At 42.6% G+C, this 22,627-nt stretch overlaps 1 protein-coding gene across 2 annotated transcripts in view; it reads right to left on the bottom strand.

Moving 5' to 3' along the window:
* Nucleotides 1-22,627, bottom strand: part of LOC147105731 (guanine nucleotide-binding protein G(t) subunit alpha-3-like) — an 85,615-nt gene that overhangs the window by 16,951 nt on the left and 46,037 nt on the right. For both annotated transcript variants that reach the window (XM_086010370.1, XM_086010371.1), the window contains exons 3-7: nt 21,115-21,256; nt 14,711-14,868; nt 14,150-14,278; nt 5,216-5,345; nt 1,941-2,094 (exon numbers count right to left, since the gene is read on the bottom strand). In XM_086010370.1, the coding sequence (XP_085866496.1) occupies nt 1,941-2,094; nt 5,216-5,345; nt 14,150-14,278; nt 14,711-14,868; nt 21,115-21,256 (713 nt within the window). The remainder of the gene's footprint in view (nt 1-1,940; nt 2,095-5,215; nt 5,346-14,149; nt 14,279-14,710; nt 14,869-21,114; nt 21,257-22,627) is intronic.

Below are 22,627 nucleotides of genomic sequence, written 5' to 3'. Positions count from 1 at the left end.
AATGGAACATCCTACAATTGTCAGTTTCAACAAATTGAAAACGTTTCTAATATGACAATGCCAGTCACTGCACCTTCCCTCGCTCATAACTGAGCTTGCTATTTGTCATGAGGGTGGGCATGGCAGTGGTAATTTTACAAATTTGTTTTCCTTATGTGGAGCTTTGCCAGTTGGGAGCAATATCGTAAATTCAAGCATGTGTTCACTACAATTTTCCAGTCATTAAAATGAATGAAGGAAAATCATGGGGCGCACGCAGCTAAATTCTTGATAATACACTCCCAATGGGAAAAGCTCCATGCCAGCAGCATATATTTTAAAAATTACCCTTGGCTGATAAAGTCCCATTTTCCAAGAACATCTCCAAATCACTCAAAGGACAGACCAATGCAATTAATTTAGTTCTACTGTACTTTGCCGTTGAAAACGCCTGTCTATTCTGGTTTCTTTGCTTCCTTCTCTCCCAGGGTTGCCAACTCTTGTTGGATGTGTTCCTGGAGGTTTGATCACATGACACTCGCCCGCAGTTTGCAAATGTTATTGTTGTTGAGTGTCTTTGCGCACGGTCTTGGGCCAGCAGTTGTCGGGTGAGACCTTCTGAGAGCTAGAAGGCTGCCCATGAACAGGTGAAGATAGTGCACAGGTGTGAAAATCCAAAGTAATGAGGTCCTGGGAAAGGATGAGTTAGAGTGGGAAACGTGGAGACAAGGCTTGTTTTCAGCCCAAGAGAAAGAGCGTGTAAACCGATCTGGAATTCAGAAGGAACAAGATCGCTGACATGATCATAAAAGTACTGATGCAATCGGAAGACAGGGAAGTATGTAATGGAGAATGGGAGGTTAGAAGTCAGATGGAGACCTTTTTGTTGGATCCAGCCTGAGAGCATGTCAGAGGTGTTGGTATTGGTAGAGTTGAGAATTGTTCAGGGGAAACAATTTGTTTGGTATGAGGGGAGATAGTGTGGGTGTGGGGAGGTGGTGGGTGTTGGTGGTGGGGGGGCGGGGTGGAGAAACGTATGCGACGTGAGTGATGTGCGAGTGGTGGTTTATGAGTTTAGGACCATTTAGAGTTTATACCATTGGACCAGGAGGGGTTAGAGATAATGCCACTCTCTGGTTTTCAGTCAGAGACTGTTTTGATTGCGATTTAATTATTTCTTCCCACGTCCAACTGAACTCCTTTCATGTTGCTGAAGTGAGACCGCAATGGTGACGCAGACACCCACAATGCCCTGTGCTGCTGAAACCACTCTATCAGTTGAGTGGAGCAACCACGCGTGTAGATGCCATCCGGGCTGGTTGTGGGAGCAGCTGCACCGAGTCAGAAAGGAGCAGGAAGGAACAACCTGCGACGATCACCAGCCGAGCTTGAAATTTTCTTTCACGTGTTTCTCACAGCAAGAAAGAAGACTTGCATTTATATAGCCCCTTAAACGAACTCAGGAAGTCTCAACGTGTTTTACAGCCAATGAGTTACTTTTTTGAAGTGTAGTCACTGTTGTAATGTAGGAAACGCAGCAGCCAATTTGCGCACAACAAGGCCCCCCAAATGGCCATGTGATAATGACCAGATAATCTGTTTCAGTGCTAGTAACAGTTGCCTAAATCAAGCCTGACATAGAAATCTGCTTCATTCCTTTTCCATTTGATTTAAATGACTAAAATAATATCCTAAAAATAGATGCCCAAGTCAAATTTGAAGTATAATTACATGCTTGAGCCAGCTCATCCAGTTTTACATAGCTTCCCATGTAAAATTGAAGTTGCTGAATCCTTTGCATAAAATTCATGAAAATCCATCTACGATGAAAGTTGTTCTCCAGAGATGAACCTGAACTGATCCTATTGCCAGATCTAAAATCATAAATTATAACCTTCACAGGAAAAGCTAAGACTCGTTCTGATTCAATGCAGCTTATAAGCAAAGCTACAGACCCTTACCATTGTATTCTGGGAAGCAGATTCTGAGGTGAACCTTTTTCACCTTTTCCTCAAAGATGTCCTTTTTGTTGAGAAACAGCACAATGGAAGTGGTGGAAAAATATCTGTGGTTGCAGATACTGTTGAAAAGGCGTAGGCTTTCGTGCATTCGGTTCTATGAAAAAATAAAGGTTACAATCTAACAAAGCTTCTGAGAAAAGAAAATGTCTCAGCCTTTCTTTGTTTGCAGGGCCCTGAACCTGGGCTGCTTCTGTAACTCAAAATGTATCTGTGAGGTTGAGACTATCCCACTGAGCCTTCACGTGTTCACGTCCACATCAATGTAACAGGAATAACTAAGGAGGAGAGATTCCTCTTGCCCCTTGGATTTCAGAAAACCAAAGGATGATTCACAGATAAATATCATACACATTTGAACATTACTTTCAAAAAGGAAACGTTTTCAAAAGCACCTATTTCCTATCAATAAATACAAAACATGCCAAAGATCATCTTGTCCCCAAATGAACCACCCATTGTTTTTGCAGAGACTGCATGGAGGCCATTCGATCCATCTTGCCTATGCTATATTAATATTCACTTAGTCCCATTCTCTTGCCCTCTTCTCATACCCTTTCAAATTCTTTTTTTTCAAATATGTATCCACTTCCCTTTTAAAAGCTCTTATGGATTACCACTTTTTCTAGTGCATTCTATATCCTAACAACCATCTGCATAAAAAGAAATCTTCTAACTTCTCTCTTTGTTCTTTTAGTGATGATTTTAAATCTATGCCCTCTAGTTATCGATCCATCGATGAGTGGAAATAGCGTTTCCTGATTTATCTGATCAAAACCTCTCATCATTTTGAACACCTTTATCAGATCTCCCATTAACCTCGTTGTTGTATTGAAGAGACCTCCAGTTTATCTGGTCTCTCCTCTTAACCAAATCCTATTGTGCAAGGAATCACCTCTTCTGCACCTTCTTCATGGTCATAACATTTTTCTTAAAGCACCCAAAAATTGACACAACTGCAGCCTAACCAGATTTTTGTACAGATTTAGCATTACCTCCTTGCATTTTGACTCTATACCCCTATTTATAAAACCGAGGATCCCGTATGCTTTTTTTTTTTTAAAAACAGTTTTATCATCTTGCCCTCCCACTTTTGGAGATTTATGTATCTGTACCCTTGTCTCTCTGGCTTTCTAATCCTTTTAAAGTTTAACTATTTAGCGCATGTCATCTCATTCACACTCCATATTATATTTCATTTAGCATCTATCTACCCAATTTACTAACATGCGTATGTCTTGCTGAAGTTGGTTATTGTACTCTTCATAGCTAATCATGCTCTTAATTTTTTGTCACCAGCAATTTTTTATATCGTGCACCCTATGTCCAAATCCAGATTATTTACATATATATTGAGAAAAGCAAAGGTCCCGACATTGAACCTGGGGGACACTAAACCTCCAGTTCAAAAAATATCCATTAACCACCGTTCTCTGCTTTATGTTCTTTAACCAACTTCCTAGCCATTTTTCCATGTGCCTTTAATACCATATGCCTTCATTTTATCAACAAGCCTTATTGCGGCACCTCACCTTTTGAAAATCTATATATACAATATCCACTGTCCTTCATTAATACGCTCGTTATTTTCTCAAAGAACTTTATTAATTTGTCAGACGCAACATGCCTTTCACAAATCCACGTTGGCTGCCCTTAATTAACTGATGTTTTTCTGGGTCAATATTAATTTTAGCCAGTATTATGGCCTTTCATAACTTACCCAGTATCAATGTTTGGCTGGTTTATTATTTCTTCCTTTATTGAACACTGGTGTTATACTGTCAACCCCCCAGTCCTCTGGTACAACTTCCATATCCAAGGGTATTTGAAAGATTCTGGTTGGAGCCTCTGCTATTTCCTCCCTGATGTTCTCTCAGCATTCTAGGATCCCTGCAGGTAAGACCCAGGGCCTTTTCCACTTTGGGTTTCACCAATTTTCCAGTACTACTTCCTTATCTCAGTTATCCTAATTGTGCCATCTCCTCCTCTTGTACCCTTTCATTCCCACCATCATACTCTTCTGTGAAAACCAAGGCAAAGTATTTTAGTATCTCTACTATTCCTTCATCTTCCATATCTGCACTGTGGGGTTTCTGAGATTCTGTGAAAAGGATTTCTTTTTTCACCCTTAATTGGATATACCCTTTCTTTAACTAATCTCTTTTTTGTGTGTTTCTACATATCTTTACAAGTTCCATTTATGTTACCTGCCTGTCTTTTTTCATACTTCCTCTTAGCTTTTAGAATGATTTTTGCTTCCCCTGTATATTTTCTATATTCAGCTTGATCTCCTTTTGTATTATTTGCCCTAGATATGTCAGATTGTAAGAGCTATAAAACACACAGCACAATAAATGGAGCGGATGGACATAAAATTGTGTGAATTGTAAAGAAATAGTTTGTGTCATGAATTGTAAGCCAAGCACATTTTTCTGTGGCAGAAATTAATTAGAACTTCACTCAATAGTGGGCAATGTCCAAAATAAATATTTTCCAGTGATTCAGATGGAAGGTGTCACCTTCCATTTCAAGTATTCAATCACCCATATGATCCTTGGGATAAGTGACTGATTAAATAATCATGCACATAACTTTAAAAAATTATATATGCCTTTTGAAGGATTTTAACTTTTAAATGAATGGTTAAATAAAAGGTACTAGTGGTGAGACTCCTTCCTTAAGGTGTGGGGTGCCCAAACTCCCAATTGGCGGCACTGTTTCGGTACCATCCGCAGCTGAGATGTACCATACAACTATTAACGTCGGTGCTTTTCACTCATGTGCCATTTAGCTGCTGTTGGCATTAAATATATAATAAATATATGATAAACATTGATTGCTCTGCTTTATACTCAGCTCTACTTCTTCACTGAGCGTGCCCTTCTCTTGCTAAATTAGTGTAAAAGTAGACGTGAGTATAACTTGTTTCCCTGATTTGTAGCTTATATCACATCCACTAAAATTAGTGAATGAAGGAAAATATAACCACATCTTGTTTTATTTAAGGCATATAAGACACAGTAAAGGGTTTAGCAGAACATCTCACCATTGCAACAGTACCCCTTTAAAGATTGTGATCCTATTACATGACAAAGTCATATGCATCCTGTAACATCCTTAGAAACAGGAAGGTGTCCAAGGGAAACAACTGAAATACAATAGCTAAGCGATTTGTAGCTCTAAACAATGACGTGCTGCTCTAATGTCATAACACTCACCACTTCCTCATCTTCAACTAACACCATGTCGTATGCACTCAAAGCAGCACAAAAAATAATACACGTAACTCCTTCGAAGCAGTGGATCCATTTCTTCCTCTCTGACCTTTGCCCCCCAACATCAATCATTCTGAGGAAAAAGGAAAGAATCTTAATGTATAAACAAAAGAAGGCAATTGCTTGAGGTATTATTATGAATACTATCAGAGGTACATGTCATGGCCAGCTATCTGATATAAAACTGATCTCCACAACTAAGGTTGACTGGGGAATTCTGGATAACAAAATTAAGATATCCACTCAAATATGTTCCAACTCACTGCTGATTTGTAGTATACTTCCAATTTGAAAAAATATACTCTATATTTTAATATTTTTTGTCGGCTACGATAATAAATTAAAGCTGCTTTGCTGTTCCACATTGGAACCATCACAGTGGAAGTCAGGGTTCACCTTTCTACCACATGTTAGAGGATAATTGCCAGGAATTAGGTGGATACTGTATTTAATCAACAGGCAAATCTGAAGTCACCAGCACTCATGAATTACAACACGGAGTCTGTAGATTGAATCTGTATTGGATCCAAAAGGTAAGGTGAGAAAATGTAAATAAAATTAGAAGGAATTACAGCAGATAATGAGAATGAGGTGCAGGACTGATACATGAGAAGAAAAGACCATCTCGAGAAAGTAAGAAATTAATAATTTGCATTGCAGCTTTCTTTCTCTTCGAGAACTTGGACATCAAGAACAGATTCCAATAAATGAAACAGTATCAAAGTAAGTAAGGTAAGGACAGGGAATATCAGCAAGGTAGCACCCAGGCTCTAATGTATAATATTACTTGAATTTTTAAGGGACCTTCCTGGTCAAAACATCTGAAAGTGCTTTATGTAATAATTATTTTTAAACTTTCAGTGACTGTTGTTATGCAAGCAAAATGTGGCCTCATTATGCACCAGCAATGTCCCACAGACAGCCAGGAATAAACGAATGAATGAATGAATCTGTTTTTTTTAGGTTGCATTGACTGGGGAAGTAACATTGGCCAAGATACCGGGAGAACTCTTTGCTCTTCTTTGTATAGTGTCATTGATCTTTAATGCCATCTTAAAAATCAGAACAATCAGATAGGATTGTAACAGAATCTAGGCGAATGGTGTACTGATGATACTGGCAACTCCAGCATTGCAGTACTCTCTCAGTACTCTTCTACCCCAAATCAAGTGCTCAAATGCACAACCTTCTGATCCAGAGATGAGGTTTCTGCCAACTGAGTCAAGCATACCAACAATGAACCGTGTCAGCCACATCAGAGGAAAACACTGGTATTGGATATAATCGGAGGAAAGGAAGCAGATATGATTACTTTGTACTGCTATTCTTCACTCTGCTATCAACCTGTTTGCATCACACTATGGTCAGTCATGGGGTGTAAGCGGATATCTAGATTTGGTGATAATATTACTGGATAGACATGGATGTGTTGAAATGTGTACTATTTATTTATTTTAAGCAGATTAATACCTCCAATAAAATAACAGATAAGGGATGTCACATCAACACTTGCCTGCTATTATTGCCAACAGTAATTTCTATCTTCATGTTTCTATCAAGTTAGCAGGGAAATAATGTAGAAAGAAAATCTTGCATTTATATAGCATCTTTCATGATTTCAGGATGTCCCAAAGTGCTTTACAGCCAATTAAGTACTTTTAAAGTGTAGTCACTGTTGTAATGTTAGCATCGTGGGTGTTATGGCATATTTTAAAAATGAGAAATGTAGCTGAAGGTCCAAGGCTATAATACAGGACACTGCACAGTTTAAAAAGATTAGGAGTGATATTTCAAGTAGCAGATGACTCAAGCATCTATTCTTTAAAAGCCTGTAGATTGCAGGAGGAAGGGAAGACTGAGGGACATATGGAGTTCTACAATTTGTAGCTCCTGGGAAAGCATGATTTTGAGGAGATAGTGTGATGAGTCTTAAGTTCAGAACAGAGAGAATGCAAGGAGGAGGAATATGTAAGGGATTTAGCACTTAGGAGGCACGGGAAGCGAGGAATGATTGCGATGTTGGAATCCAATAGTTTAGAAATTACTGTATGAACACTATCACATGTGTATGATATTCCTCTTCTACTTTAAAAGGTAAGCTAACCTATAATTTTAAGGACATTAACGCCCCCACTTAAAATATCGGCCTCTTTGTGGCCTCTTGAGCATCCCCGATTTTAATCGCCCCACCATTGGTGGCCGTGCCTTCAGCTGCCTTGGCCCTAAGCTCTGGAATTCCCTCCCTAAACCCCTCTGCCTCTCTTTCCTCCTTTAAGACGCTCCTTAAAACCTCTCTCTTTGACCGAGCTTTTGGTCACCTGCGCAAAAATCTCATGTGGCTCGGTGCCAAATCTTGTTTGGTAATCGCTCCTGGGCAGCGCCTTGGGATGTTTTACTACGTTAAAGGCGATATATAAATACAAGTTGTTGTTGTTGTAGTGCCTGTGTGATACTGCTACTTCGGTTGCCCTTTTAACCTAGCTTCAACTTGCTCTAATAGTGATACTGTCCAACAGTCACTACAGGTACACTAACTGAAAACAATTATTGAGGCTGGAACTTCAGTCACCAAATGTAAATCAGTTGACAATGGTAAAGTTGACTAAAAGGAACTGGCCAACACAAAAGATTTTGCTTCATTAACACCTTCTGGGTGTTCGTGGGAACAACAGACATTTAGGTTTCACATGGTAACGTCTCAACTGGGATTTCCCATCATTATTCCCTTTGCTTATCACTTACACTTACACAGAATTTCTGAACTAGTCAACATTTGTCAATAATTGACTGTAAACAAGTGAAAGAAATGTGTTTTCCACTTTTGTTGATGAGACTGCTCAAGTTAACATACTGGACATTAATAGCTTGGTGATTAGAGGCCCCTTGTTACCTATTAATGTAGACATTAGCAAGTTTATTTTTACAATAGCACAGGATGTCATGTCTGCCAGGAATTGCTCTTTTGTGTTCTCAAGAAGTCCAGGGTTTAAGTACTATTCAAACAATAGTGCTAATGAAACAATGTACTGTAATACAGTTGTGACTGGCAGCAGATTCCAGGTGCATCAATGCTTAAAAGGGAACCGTTCCAATTTACCTCCAGCCTTTGCTGAATGGTTTTCAGTGGTGGAGTGTAGGACTGACCCATTGAACAATGAGCGGACATAACACAGATAGGGAAAGGGAACTAAATATTATATACAAAAGCCCCAATTTGAACTCCCAGTGGGAGTTCTGCGGGCGGACAGGAAGCCGTCCAGCCCTTCACAGCGTGAGGCCCAGGAGATTTTAACGCCCGGGCCTCATCTTGACCCCAGCGAACATGGCGTGTGAATCATGCATTTCAGTGTTAAAATTACATCGTCTGACCCCGAGAATCCAATATTTATGAGGCCCCCACTCGCCTCTCTACACTCCTGAAAATGTGAGAAATAAAATCGTTGGGGGCGAGAACGCTGCGGGTTCTGCACGGCCGCCATTTTATGCTCTTTCCTACACCATTCTTGCCACATGAGGAGAGTTAAAATCGGGGCATGTGCTGGCTTTTATAGAATGTACTCCAGCTCTCGCATGCTCTTGAAATTTGCACGTAAAATTCCCTCGAATGCTGTCACTCAGCTTTTGTTTTCTTAATTGCTGCGGCAATTAGTAAAAAGAAAGACTTGTATTTATATAGCGGCTTTCATGACCTCAGGACGTCCCAAAGCGTTTTACAGCCAATTACGTAATTTTGAAGTATTGTCAGTGTTGTAATGTAGGAAACGCGACAGTCAATTTGTGCAAGGTCCATACAAGTTTGCATCGGTTGAGTAATTGCACTTCAGTACCAATGAGTCTTCAGTGAGATTGTGACAAATGCTTCAAAACAGGAAGACTTACCAAATATCAGTGAAGCTCATCACATCCTTAAAAAGTAAAATGGGGCCTGATTATTTCTGACCTTTGTCTTGACAGAATGCCATTTCCCCAGGCACAAAGCTCAGGAAAAGGACTGCAGGCCTGTTTCACCGAGTCTCCGCACCCCTTTATGTTGCCCCAAGATTTCTCGGGCTTCCCAGGAATGAGGGGGAGTTATACCTGCATCTGTGGTAGACACAGTCCCAATGCAGAGAGGTAGGCCGGAGTTTACTGAGGTAAGAGCCGGTGGGTTGGAGGCGTGGGTGGTGGTGGGGGGGGGGGGGGGGGGGGGGAGTGAAAGTTGAAAAAATGTGAACCCCGACCCCAACCCGCCCACTTTCACCTTTAACTCAGGAGGGGAGGTGGTGGTTGCTGGGCTGCCAACCCACTGCCAAGAGGCGGGTTGGCAATTTACATACTATAATGAGGCCTGATGCCTCTACTTTAACCTGCTTTACAGGTTTTACTGCAGGTGGCCGGGGGCTCAGGATTCCCAGTGGCTGCAATGAGCCGGCCTCAGCCTCAGCCTCAGGGAGCAATGCTTGTGGGCCGGGAGGAGCAAGAGTGCTTCCTTCTGGCCTCCCAAGCTCCTCCACCATCAGCCCGCAACCCCCCCCCCCCCCAAGGGTCAGGGATCCGACCCATCCCACCAGGGATCAGACCCCCACTGGGCCTGGAACACCAGCCCCCCACCCCGCAGGGATCGGACCCCCCCACCCCTGGGGGGGAATTGGACCCCACCTCCTGCCTTGGACCCCCCCCAGCCACCCACCATTCTGGGCCCAGCACTTACCTGTTGCTGTTGCCTCCTTGTCCGAGTTCCCCGCACGACTAGAAACCAGCCTGTCAATCAGGCTGACTTCCGGGCAGGGATCCCGCCCCTGACGTCATACGCACGCTCTGGAGTTACTCCACTGCGTGCCGGGAAACCCGACCTTCCGGGTTTCCCACTGTCTCCTGGGTCCCCCCGCAACATGTAGGTGGGACCTGGGAAGATCCAGCCCGTAGTTTGCATACAATCATATCAGAGAGTAGTAGTGAACGGTTGTTTTTCAGACTGGAGGGAAGTGTGCAGTCATGTCCCCCCAGAGGTCGGTGTTGGGACCACTGGTCTTTTTGATATATATTAGCGGCCTGGACTTGGATATACAGGGCGTAATTTCAAAGTTTGCAGATGACACAAAACTTGGAAATGTAGTAATTAGTGAGGAGGAGAGGAACAGACTTCAGGAAGACACAGACAGACTGGTGAACTGAGCAGACACATGGCAGATGAAATTTAACACAGAGAAGTGTGAAGTGATTCACTGAGGAGAAGCAATATAAAGTAAATGGTACAATTTTTAAAGGGGGTGCAGGAACAGAGAGACTTAGAGGTGTACATACACAAGTCTTTGAAGGGCAAGTTGAGATGGGATCCTTGGCTTTATAAACAGAGCCATAGAGTACAAAAGTTAGGAAGCTATGCTAAATCATTATAAAACACTGGTTAGACCCCAGCTGGAGTATTGAGGCCAATTCTGGACACCGCACGTTAGGAAGGATGTCAAGGCCTTACAGAGGGTGTAGAAGAGATTTACTGGAATCGTACCAGGGATGAGAGGCTTCAGTTAGGTGGAGCAACTAGAGAAACTGGGGTTGTTCTCCTTGGAGCAGAAAAAGTTAAGGGGAGATTTGAGAGAGGTGTTCAAAATCATGAAAGGTTTTGATAGAGTAAATAAGAGAAACTGTTTCCACTGGCAAAAGGGTTGGTAATCAGAGGAAACAGATTTAAGGTAATTGGCAAAAGAACCAGAGATGACATGAGAAAAAAAAATTTATGCAGCAAGTTGTTATGATCTGGAATGTACTACCTGATAGGGTTGGCAGAAGCAGATTCAATAATAACTTCCAAAAGGGAATTGGATAAATACTTGAAAGGAAAAATTTGCAGGGCAACGGGGAAAGAGCAGGGGAGTGGGACTAATGGGAATGCTCTTTCAAACAGCTGGCACAGACACGATGAGCCGAATGGCCTCCTTCTGCGCTGTATCATTCTATAATCTATGATATCGCCATCAGCAGCCAGAAAGCATGGCTGTAGGCCTGAGTTTACTCTGTCCAGCACTGGGGGGGGGGGGGGGTGGGGGGGGAGAAAGAGGGGCAGGAAACTTGGCCTCAAGAGTTATAAAGCAGAGCAGCTATATATTTTTAAGCATTGACATGACATGAACTGTTTTTGTTTTCATTCTGTCCCACATATCAACTACTCAATCAGGTGAAAAAAACAATCAAAACTTTGGTTGCAAATCAAAGATTCAAATTATTTTTTGAAGTTTGAGGAAAAAGATGCAAAGAATAAATTAATGATAAATACTACATGGATTTTGCGTTGCCTGCTTAAGGCACGCTTACCTTTTCTATACAGAGTTGAACAGCACCATCTTGTGGGTCAAGAATCCAATACCAGATTTTTGTAAGCACAGCCAAAAGAGTGGCACTGTAATTCCTCAGGCTGCAACAGGATTATGCCCATTGGTGCCTTCCATCGCTGACCCTGCTGAAGTTAGCAGGAGGGCACCTCACTTTCAAGGGTGAGGCAACTGCAAACGTGACTTTAGGCATATCTCTGGTGGCCGCCTGCCCATGGGGGCAGTATACACCCCCCTCCCCACCTCCCCCAAGATCTGCCCATGGATTATTGACCCCCCTGAGCAAGGGGGCCAATTTATGAAATGTTTTTTAAAAAATCAGCACTTTGGGCGCCCGCAGACACCTTTGTGGAGGCCGATATGCCTCCTCTCACTCAATGTATGGGCTGCCACTACTATGCCAGATCCTGACTAAAGCTTATGAATTGCCACCCCTCAGTCCATCCCCTGTCCATCGTCTGCCTCCTAAGGGATGGGGGCAAAAGTTCCATCTCTTACAAAGCATTAAGGAAACTACTGGAAATGACAGAGGCCTGGCACAACCGGGACTCCGCCATTTTGCTGGGGCTTCATCAGTCTCCCGCTGAAGTTACAGCAGAAGACTGGCAGAATCCCTGAGAAATTCTGAGGCTAGGAAAACCTTATATGATGGTCAGGAAGTAAAGCCAGTTAACAAACAGTTTGGATTAACACGGGCCCTGTTACAAATACAGTGCTTTGCAAAAGCAAAATGTGTACGTGCAATACATGTACACATTTAAAATAACTAACGTTTTGGTTAATAACATTTCCCCAACATTAAAAACACTTCACAGAAATGATACCAGACAGGGAGGCATGATGGGTGAAGAGTTACAGCGAAGAGATCAAAGGCATGGTCAAAGTTTTGAGCAGGCTTTTGAAAGGAGGGGAGAGGAGTCGCAAGGTGGAGGTGGTTAGGGAGCGGGATAGAGAGTGCTGGGCCAAGGTGACTGAAGGTACTGCAGCTGAAGGTGGACTGGAGGAAAGGGGATGCAAAAGAGATAAAAGTTGGAAGTACAAAGGCTGCATGCTCGCAGATCAGGCTGAAGGATGGTAGACCTTGTGGGTGAGGACAAGAAATTCTGAAATCAGATTTGGGGGAGTTTTGAACCAATGGATGTTGGGTTGACATAGGTGACAGGGAAGTGGGACTTAACTTGGGATAGGATGCAGGTGGCAGAGCTTTATACAAATAGTAGCTTATGTAGGGTGCAAGTCAAGAGGCAGGTAAGGAGGGTAAATGAGGCGAATGACCAGTTGTTTTTTTTGGTGTTGATTGAGGGAGAAATGTTGGTCGAGGGACCAGGAAAAGTCACTGCTCTTCTTCAAATAGCACCATGAGATCTTTTATGTTCACCTGAGAAGGCCCAAGTTTCACATCTCAACCAAAAGATAGCACCTCCAACAATTCCCTCAATATTGCACTGAAGTGTTAGCCTAGAAAATGGGGGTGGATTTCCGTGGAGATTCTCTCAATCATCTGCCGTAACTTCGGCAGAAGATCCATGGAAACGCTGGAGAAACAGCATAAATGATCAGGAGAACCCCCATGGAAATTCACCACGTATGTGCTCAAGTCCTGGAGTGGGACTTGAACCCACAATCTCCGACTCAGAATCACGGGGTCATTTTAACTTAAACCGCCCGGCAGGAAACGGACAGGGATCAGATCAAGTGCCTTCTTTAAAAACCCCGCCCGATTTTACTTTCCATTGACTTAAAACGGGCGGCCAATCCGATCCCGTCAGTTTTACGCCCGGCCGGTTAGGTTCAACTTAGCAGCAATAGTGTTACCAACTGAGCCAAGATGCCAAAACTGACCATCAAGCACTTTCTGTCACTTTAGAATGTAAAATCCCAAAGGCTGACTTTTCCACTTGCTCCAAGGACGCTGTGGCAGTTTAAGTAATGTTTGGTAGGCACTGCCAAGGTGGAGTTTTGCAAAAATAGCCTTTTCCAACTCTTCAGGCTCCCAACATGTCAGGCACTCACCTCCATGTATCTTCACATGATAGTGCTCCCTGCTGGATGGACTGTGAGTAATGGCAGCGGTGCTGCTTTGCTGTTCAGTTGGACAAAGCCATGTGTAAAAAGGGATGATAAATAAAGTGGCAACTTATTTTCCCCCTTTTCTGAAGCACTTACTCCAGGGAAATGGCCAGTTAATAACTGTTGAAATTCATCACCTCTCTACTCTATTGTTTGGTTAATCATAAATCGCAGGCATCAGTAAGTTTCAAATCGATTACAACTGGTGTGTCACGATTGCTTTGACCATTACAATAATGAGCCAAAGTTAGAATTATTTTAGGATCATACTGACAACAATGAAAAGTCCCTGTTCTTCACGTTCCTCTTTATTCAAGATAATTTTAACATCTATATCAATCAGTCTGACATTTTATGGTAGAAAATGATTTTGTGACAGATTGCAAGTAGAAACATGTTGAGTCAAAGTGAGGTTTAAACTAGATGTTGATATGTAAAAATTGAAGCAATCTAGCATTAGGTCACCTGGGTAATTCACTTTATCAGATTGAAGAATTACCTGAAGTGCAAATCCTTGAATGTAAATTGAGTCTCAATGATTCCTGTTGTCTTTACTCTTGATCGTAAGACATCTTGTTCTGATGGGACATACTGGAGAGCCGTGAGCCTCTCCAGAGAATTGAGGTAGCTGATGAGGTACAAAGAGAGACCAGTGATTGCAATGCTCTTCACTCTTAATTCACAAATTTCTCACTGAGCCTTGCATGATTGTGAAAAAACACTTCCTAAGCTTCCTGTAAAACACAATACCGTAGAATTACAGATTTTATAATGGTATTCCATTCTTTTGCAAAAGTAAATAAAACTGGATCACTATTCATTCTGCAGCAATAATAACCTGCATTTATATAGCACCCTTAACATGAAGAAAGTGATGCTTTAACCTATTTATTTTAAACTGGCTAGTTAAGATAGTACGAAAAGCAATCTCATACAAATGCATTAAGCATTCAAAGGGCCTGATTTTGGTTCACTTTAAAAAAAATTAATTATTATGACGCTAGACACATGTATTTTTCCATGTTATGTTGCTTGAGTATAAAATATAGCTGTCACTTACTATGGGGCAGAATCATTGAGCTGATACTCTGAAGCTCTCTCAAAGCAGGCCTGAATTCCTGGATCTTTCCAAAGCCTACCTATGATTTCTACAAGTTCTGTTGGCAAGCTCCCTTCCTCTACTGAATCAGCCAGGTTAAAAAGGTGCTGCGCATCTTCCTGTAAAGAAAAGTGAAGAAAATAAGTCTTGTTTCTGAACAGTATCATTTGATATTAAGAAAAAGTATATGTGTAAATTGTCACAGAAATGGGCCTAAATATGTCTCGAGTTTCAGCTGTTCGACTAACTGAGGTGTGCAATGTGCTGTGTAACATAACACCACAAGCCAGAAGAGGTTGTCCATTTTGTTTTACACGAGCAATCAAGGATCTTGGAGTGCGATTTACACATCAGTGGTTTCCTATAAAATGTGCACTTTTATGGCGGTCAGCATTCCAGGTTGATTCACCCCAAGATGCCCTAGAAGTTGTTTGTACACATGTGCCAACTTCTGTAAATCCATGGAACTCTGAGTGCTGGTGCACCAAGGTTGTGGCTCCTGCGCTGGCTTACCTTGGACACTTTAATTAACCATTACAAAGCCTAAAAGGATTCTCTTCATTAGCCTGACTAGAAACACTTGAAGGTTAAGAATGCCATTCTAGTATTTTATGACTATTAATACATACTAAAGTTTCACTGAAAAATAATGCTGCAATGCCCTCCATCTACATTTCAATAACAGCATCAGTTAAATGTACTCAACTCAATTTCTGTTTAATAAAACACTTTTGTTTAACTTTCACTTTTTTTTAAATAACTCAGCATTTTATTTGTATTTTGTTGTGAAAAGCAATTCTACTGTAACTTGGACACAAATCACGTTCATTTTTTTGCTGCATAGGGAAAGAAGAATGCTTTAGAAGGAAGAATCCTTTCAGGAGGAAGAATCGAGGCTGCATTAGAATTGATTGTCAGTCCTTTACTTTTAGGTGAACTTGTTATGCACGTGTTTGAACAAAAAAACTCTTGCACCCTTTTCATGGGAATCACCATTGAACATACCTGCAATCTCCCCATGATACTGTACGACTGCATCCTGTAAATACCCAGCTGGATTGTTTTTGACGTTTCCTTTCTTTACCTAAGTGGCACTAGCTCACTGCTGTTCACCCAACAGCAGATGTGTTCATCCTAGTCAGAGCCGAATTAAGAATTCTTGAGGTCTTGGGCACCATGAAGTCAACATGGTTTTATGAAAGGGAAATCATGTTTGACAAATTTACTAGAGTTCTTTGAGGATGTAACGAGCAGGATGGATAAAGGGGAACCAGTAGATGTAGTGTATTTGGATTTCCAGAAGGCATTCGATAAGGTGCCGCATAAAAGGTTACTGCACAAGATAAGAGCTCATGGTGTTGGGGGTAATATATTAGCATGGATAGAGGATTGGCTAACTGACAGAAAACAGAGAGTCGGAATAAATGGGTCATTTTCAGGTTGGCAAACTGTAACTAGTGGGGTGCCACAGGGATCAGTGCTGGGGCCTCAACTATTTACAATCTATATTAATGACTTGGATGAAGGGACGGAGTGTACTGTTGCCAAATTTGCTGACAATACAAAGATAGGTGGGAAAGCAAGTTGTGAGGAGGACACAAAGGCCTAGAAATTGGGTTGTGGGTTCGCCAGGGCTGTAGCGCCAGAAATTTTGCGCCAGCGTTAATGCGGCAGCGCCCGACGAAAATTCGGTTGCGCCGGGCCCAGACGGTGGCGGGCGCTAAAGGAGGGTTTTAGCGCCTCAAAACGGGCGTTCAATTGGGTTTTCCGGCGCTAATCCCCCGCTGCGGCACCCGATGCGGTGCGGCAGGCTGGGGAACTGCAGGCCTCCTCCTTCTGTTAAGGAGGAGCTGCCTGCAGCCGACAACTGACCGGCGGATTCCCCCGACATCTGAGCCCGGCACCTCGGGGAAGTGCCGGGCTCGCAGCACACACACATCAGGGCCGCGGGGGGGGTGATGCAGGAGTCCGGGAAGGGAGGTGCGGGCAGGCGGCCGCCGGGAACGCGGCCGGCCGCCGCTCCACCTTTATGCGCCGGCGCAAAGGCATGTAAGAACCCTTTCCACAATCGTTGGTTGCGCCTGCCACGGGCGAGGCGGGCGCAACTGAATTTGGGCTTGGGGCCGGGTTACCACGGCAACCGGGACGCTGCACACACCGATGACGACATCGGTGCCGGCGCAGCGCTACCGGCTAACGCCGATGGTAAGGCCCAAGTCAATTTCAGAAACGGCTATAATTCCAGCGCAATGCCCTCCAGCGCCGCTAATTGGGCGCTAACCCCACTCAATTTCTAGGCCAAAGAGTCTGCAAAGGGATGTAGATAGGTTAAATGAGTGGGCAAAAATTTGGCAGATGGAGTATAATGTGGGAAAATGTGAGGTTATCCACTTTGGTAGGAAGAATAAAAATGCAAAATATTATTTAAGTGGAGAGAGACTACAGGATGCTGCGGTACAGAGGGATCTGGGGGTCCTCATACATGAAACACAAAAAGTTAGCATGCAGGTACAGCAAGTAATTAGGAAGGCAAATGGAATATTAGCCTTTATTGCAAGGGAATGGAGTATAAAAGTAGGAATGTCTTGCTACAACTGCGTAGGTGAGATCGTACCTGGAGTACTGCGTACAGTTTTGGTCTCCTTATTTAAGGAAGGATATACTTGCATTGGAGGCAGTTCAGAAAAGGTTCACTAGGTTGATTCCTGAATTGAAGGGGTTGCCTTATGAGGAAAGGTTGAGCAGGTTGGGCCTATACTCATTGGAGTTTAGAAGAATGAGAGGGGATCTTATTGAAACATATAAGATTCTGAGGGGGCTTGACAGGGTAGATGCAGGGAGGATGTTCCTCTCGTGGGGGAATCTAGAACTAGGGGGCACAGTTTCAGAATAAGGGGTCGCCCATTTAAAACGGAGATGAGGAGGAATTTCTTCTCTCAGAGGGTTGTGAATCTTTGGAATTCTCTACTCCAAAGAGCTGTGGAGGCTGAGTCATTGAATATATTCAAGGCGGAGATGGTCAGATTTTTTGAAAAACAGGGGAATCAAGGGTTATGGGGAGCGGGCGGGAAAGTGGAGTTGAGGCCAAGATCAGATCAGCCATGATCTTATTGAATGGCGGAGCAGGCTCGAGGGGCCAAATGGCCTACTCCTGCTCCTATTTCTTACGTTCTTATGAATATTCAAGGCCCCTCAACAACCCCTTCAGCTGCCCCCAAGATCTATTAAAACACAAATGTGCAGTAAAATGCCCAGGAGTTTATTCTTTCATTCCTGGAAACTCCAGGAAAATCTAAGAGGTTTGGCAACCCTAGTTATGGTGCGTTTTACAGAAAGCCCTATATTTGGCTGGGCCCGCATGTTAATCCGCCCCTGATCCCAGTGGCTTACGAGAACAATAGCTGCAGCACAGCTTACCAGAGCAAGTAGATCAACAAGGCAGAGAAAACAGCTCTGTATTTCTCATAGTCAATGACAGGTAACACTGCTGACTGAAAAGAAAACCCAGGGACAAAATGAACCAAAATATGTGAAGATTTTCAGTTTTTTGAGATGGTAGCCTTTTTAAGGCTGTGTTAGTTTAATAGGTTGACACAGGTGTCGCTTGTGGAAGGTGCACATCAGCACTTTGGGCACTCAGCATCATATTATCAGCCCCTTGTTTTCAATTACATAGAAGATTGAAAAATAATCGGCTGTGCTTGGAATACAATTTGAAAAGAAAAAGGACTTGCATTTACATAGACCTCAGGACTTTACAGCCAATGAAGTACTTTTGAAGTGTAGCCACTGTTGTAATGTAGGAAACGCAGCAGCCAATTTGCGCACAGCAAGCTCCCACTAACAGTAATGTGAGGAATAGACTTTCTGTTGATCCTAGAACGAAGGCAACTTTAAAACCCCTGTTCTGTTCAAAAGCTTTGGTAATACTTGAGAAACAAAATAAAACGCATTTCTATTTTAGTCGTTTGGAGCACACCTGCAGAAAACATCTTACTTCAATTGTTTCGTTGCTTCGGCAACCTAAATTAAAAATGTTTCAGTGTATACCAGAAGAAAAAAACTGCCCTCTCACAGAAAAAGCTGGATATACTGTGATCTTACTTGAAAAAGTATGTGATAACGTGTAAAATAGATTCTCTAGAACAGAGTCTCATTCTTCAGTTGACTGCGCAATGTGACACTTATCTGGAGAGTTCAACAGTTCACTTAACCTTTTAAAAAATCTATCCTGAATCTTTAAAGTAGGATCGTGGTCATTTTAGAGACTGAAGAAGCTCATAAGAAACATGTGTCAGGAAAATATCTTGCACAAGCAACCCAATGTCATTTTTGTGATGAGATGACGATCTTGGGAAGTGAATGACAATTTGTGTGATGTGAATAATGTAGGTGCATCGATCAACAGAAGGAGTAAGCTTTCACAGCTAATTTGCAAGAGCAACAATGAGCCTTTTCTTATGTTAGTTTGAATAAAACATAATCAAAGCGGCTTGAGTGGTATTGTGAATTAGTAAATCTTTAAACTGCACGATTTGGGATATAATCCAGAGGAATCAAATTTATGGAATAATTTGTTGAGAGCATTTTACAGATGAGATGAAAGACTTGACCATTTGACAGTTAAGGATCTTAAATTTAACATGCTTCATTCATCTCAATCTAGTTCTAAATGGAGGACAGTGTGCATCACAAAACTACTCAATCTGATAAAACATTTGAAGCAGAAAAAGATACAGGGCGATGGGATTGATTTAGATTGTTTCTCTCAAAGAACTAGCACAGGTGAGCTGAATGGTTTCCTTCTGTGTTGTACAATTACTTGGCTCAATGGTCCTAAATGGAAAGTCTTAACGACTGAAGCTACTAAGATGGATGGTTTTAAAATGGAGCTGCCAAAGAGTTGTAGCAGATGGAGTTATTGTGGCAGTTTAGAAGAATCCTTGCACTGCATATAAACCATAAGATTTTAAAGTGTTACCGCTGTCAATCAGCAGAAAACTATGTTCAGTTCATAACACTGTCACGTTTAACAATGAAAGATCCTGCTTTCCCCTCCCCCGAGATTAACGTTACAGATGTTTCAGTGGATTAGCTGCTAATAAATTAAACAAAACAGTGCTGATTTTCCCCCAATTTTGGTGCCCGGCTCACCCAACGACTTCATTGCAGAAATATGCAGAACCTTAATTCCACTCTAACTCCAATGATTTATCGTGGTAAGGTTGCCATCCCACAGTCTATTCTTTATTGGGTAGTCAAATTGAAATACAGGATTTAAAAAAAAAAATTAATCTTCTTTCTGCTGATGGTTGATATGAAGCCAGTTTGAAAAAAGATAAAAGTGCCCAATTTAAAAGCCAATTCCTTTTACTGGTTTCAGGTGATTGCACAGATGTGATTCGAAAAAGAAGAAAAGATACAGTAAATAGAACCATTCAGCTCTGCTGAAGAAATTCAAATTTTATCAAGTGTTGTGAGCGAATGACACTGCTGAAGACACAACATTTTTAACCTGGAGTTGGCTTCACGTTGGGGAGGGGGAGGGGACGGAACTAGTGGGAAACGCACTTGCTGACCTAAATTTTAGGCCCTGCGGTATTTCAAGTCCTGGGCCTCATTTTAGTGCCGCTGGTCCCCTTCTAACCAGGAACGAGCGTGATCAGGGTGTAGAACGGCTGCTAGCAGATGAAGGTCGGGTGACCCCCAAGTAAGTGGCAGGGAGGGGATATTGGGAGGGATGGGGAGACCGTGGCAAGGGAGGCAGCGACTTTACTTGTGGGGCCCTGAGAAGAACTCCTGCTCCTCCTGGCCTCACAAAGAAAGATATAGACTATCAGAAGGGCTTCTTCTGTCTTCAGACCTGCTTCTGCCAAGCGGGAATGCCGTCGCAGTTTCCCTGCTCAGGCCCCGGTTAAAATTGCACTAGGGTCTTATGGATGTAACAGGACCCTGATTTTCATAAATTTGAGGCTCCCATCTTCTTTAGGTGGGCCCCTCACCCTCCGGCAAAACCCTCAACTGAAAATGGTTGGGATCTGAGTGGGTTAGAAACCTGCTCGTTTTTAACTGCCCACTCGCCTGGCTTTCGCCCACCAAAGTTGAAAGTTTCACCCTATGTGTGAAAGAGAAATGGATTGTGGGAGTTGTAGTTGTCACCCTGCTCCTGTGGGACAACAATACCCAAGTCTATAGTGTGAAACCAGGCAGAGAATTTGCAAATAACTGTGAAGTGAGTAGTGAGAAGAACACTAAAAAAAAAAATGAGTAAAGAAGAGCAATTTTACTTTCATTTAAGAAAGTATTGTAATTGGTGTTATCTACGTTAGCCTTGAACATTACTCACAGTGAAAATAATGACTTACTTTCCTGCCTGGGTCTTGATAGCCAATTCCTAATAAGGACATTGCCCGCACAATTGCCAGCATGGACTGTACAGTGTTGCTATAAATGATAGCTTTAAATTCCATACATTCCTGGTCTGTGTAGCCATTTTTATGGATGATTCTGTGAGGGAAGTAATATAATATCAGTTTCAGTGCAGAGGACAGGTTTGACAGTAAATCTACAATGGTGTTGCTGCGAATAACCACTTTAATCAGTGGTTTAATACTTAGATGCAACACATTAGCATAAAAGGCTTTTCTTGTTTTTAAAGAGTGAGTGGTAATCTTAGGAAGTAATAGCTCAGTTTATAATGTCATGATGATCCTAATATAACAGAGCCCTCTGGACTCAACATAGAGTTCAACAATTTCAGATCGTAACCTCGGCCACTATCACACATATATATTATATATATATATATACATATATATATATTTTTTTATCCACACTTTTTGTTTGGCCCTTTTTTTCTTCCCTCCCACATGGCAGCTGTCCTTCATTCTGCCAGCGCAATTCACACTTCATCTAGAGCCATCCTTTGTTCCTTAGCCTGTCTCATTACCACCTTCCCCTGCTTTGAATATCTCTTAATGTCTCTTAATCTCTCCTGCTTTCTATCCTATCACTGACCTTCCCTTTTGTTCTTTCATCCCCTCCCCCTTTTCCCAGCCCCTAAACTTGCTTTAAAATCTATTCCATTTCCTGCTTTTTTCCAGTTCTGACGAAAGGTCTTCGACCTGAAACATTAACTCTGTTTCTCTCTCCACAGATGCTGCCTGGCCTGCTGAGTTTTTCCAGCGTTTTCTGTCATTATAACAGACATGGGCCTCAATTTTCATTGGGCTTTGAGGTGGGCGGGGTGTTAAAATCGCAAAAAATGGCGGGCGGGACCCCCCCCCCCCGCCTGGTTCCCGACTCCGAGCAATTTTAACTCAGGCGTGTCTGATGGTCCCGACTCCGTCCCGCATCCAACAGGTGGTACTGGTCTTTAAGGCCCTTAATTACCACTAAATGGCCTCGATAATCCTATTTTAACAGGCCCTTGCAAATTTAACCCTTTTCCCACGTAAAACACGCCTGGTGGGAAACACAAATGTGAAACCTGGCGGGAACACTATTGCATTGGTGACTATCAACAGCAGGTCAACCATTAATGTTGAGATTTGATCAGCCATGATTTGCAGGTGGCAGGACTTCGTGGTCTCAGGTCTGGGGCAACATTTACCAGGCTTAACCACACCTGTGGAAGGTTGGTGCCTCACACCCATTTCCATTGTGACCTCCTGGGAAACCCCTCTCGCCACCTTCACTCAGCGCTTCCTCAACGGAGGCATATACCAGAAGCATGGGAGCCATTTATTTCCTTCCCATCTGGGCATTAGAGGAGCTCGAGCGCCAGCCGTGGCACCAGCAGAACCAGGAACAACAGCAGCAACAGCAGCAGCAGGAGCGCCAGGCTGATTCTCACCCACCTGAAGCTGCACAGGCCAG

This window comes from Somniosus microcephalus, chromosome 17, assembly GCF_052327205.1.
Source record: "Somniosus microcephalus isolate GS21.2 chromosome 17, FLI_Smic_1.0, whole genome shotgun sequence".
NCBI classification, from domain to species: Eukaryota; Metazoa; Chordata; class Chondrichthyes; order Squaliformes; family Somniosidae; genus Somniosus; species Somniosus microcephalus.
This window is presented reverse-complemented; position numbering and strand designations above follow the sequence as displayed.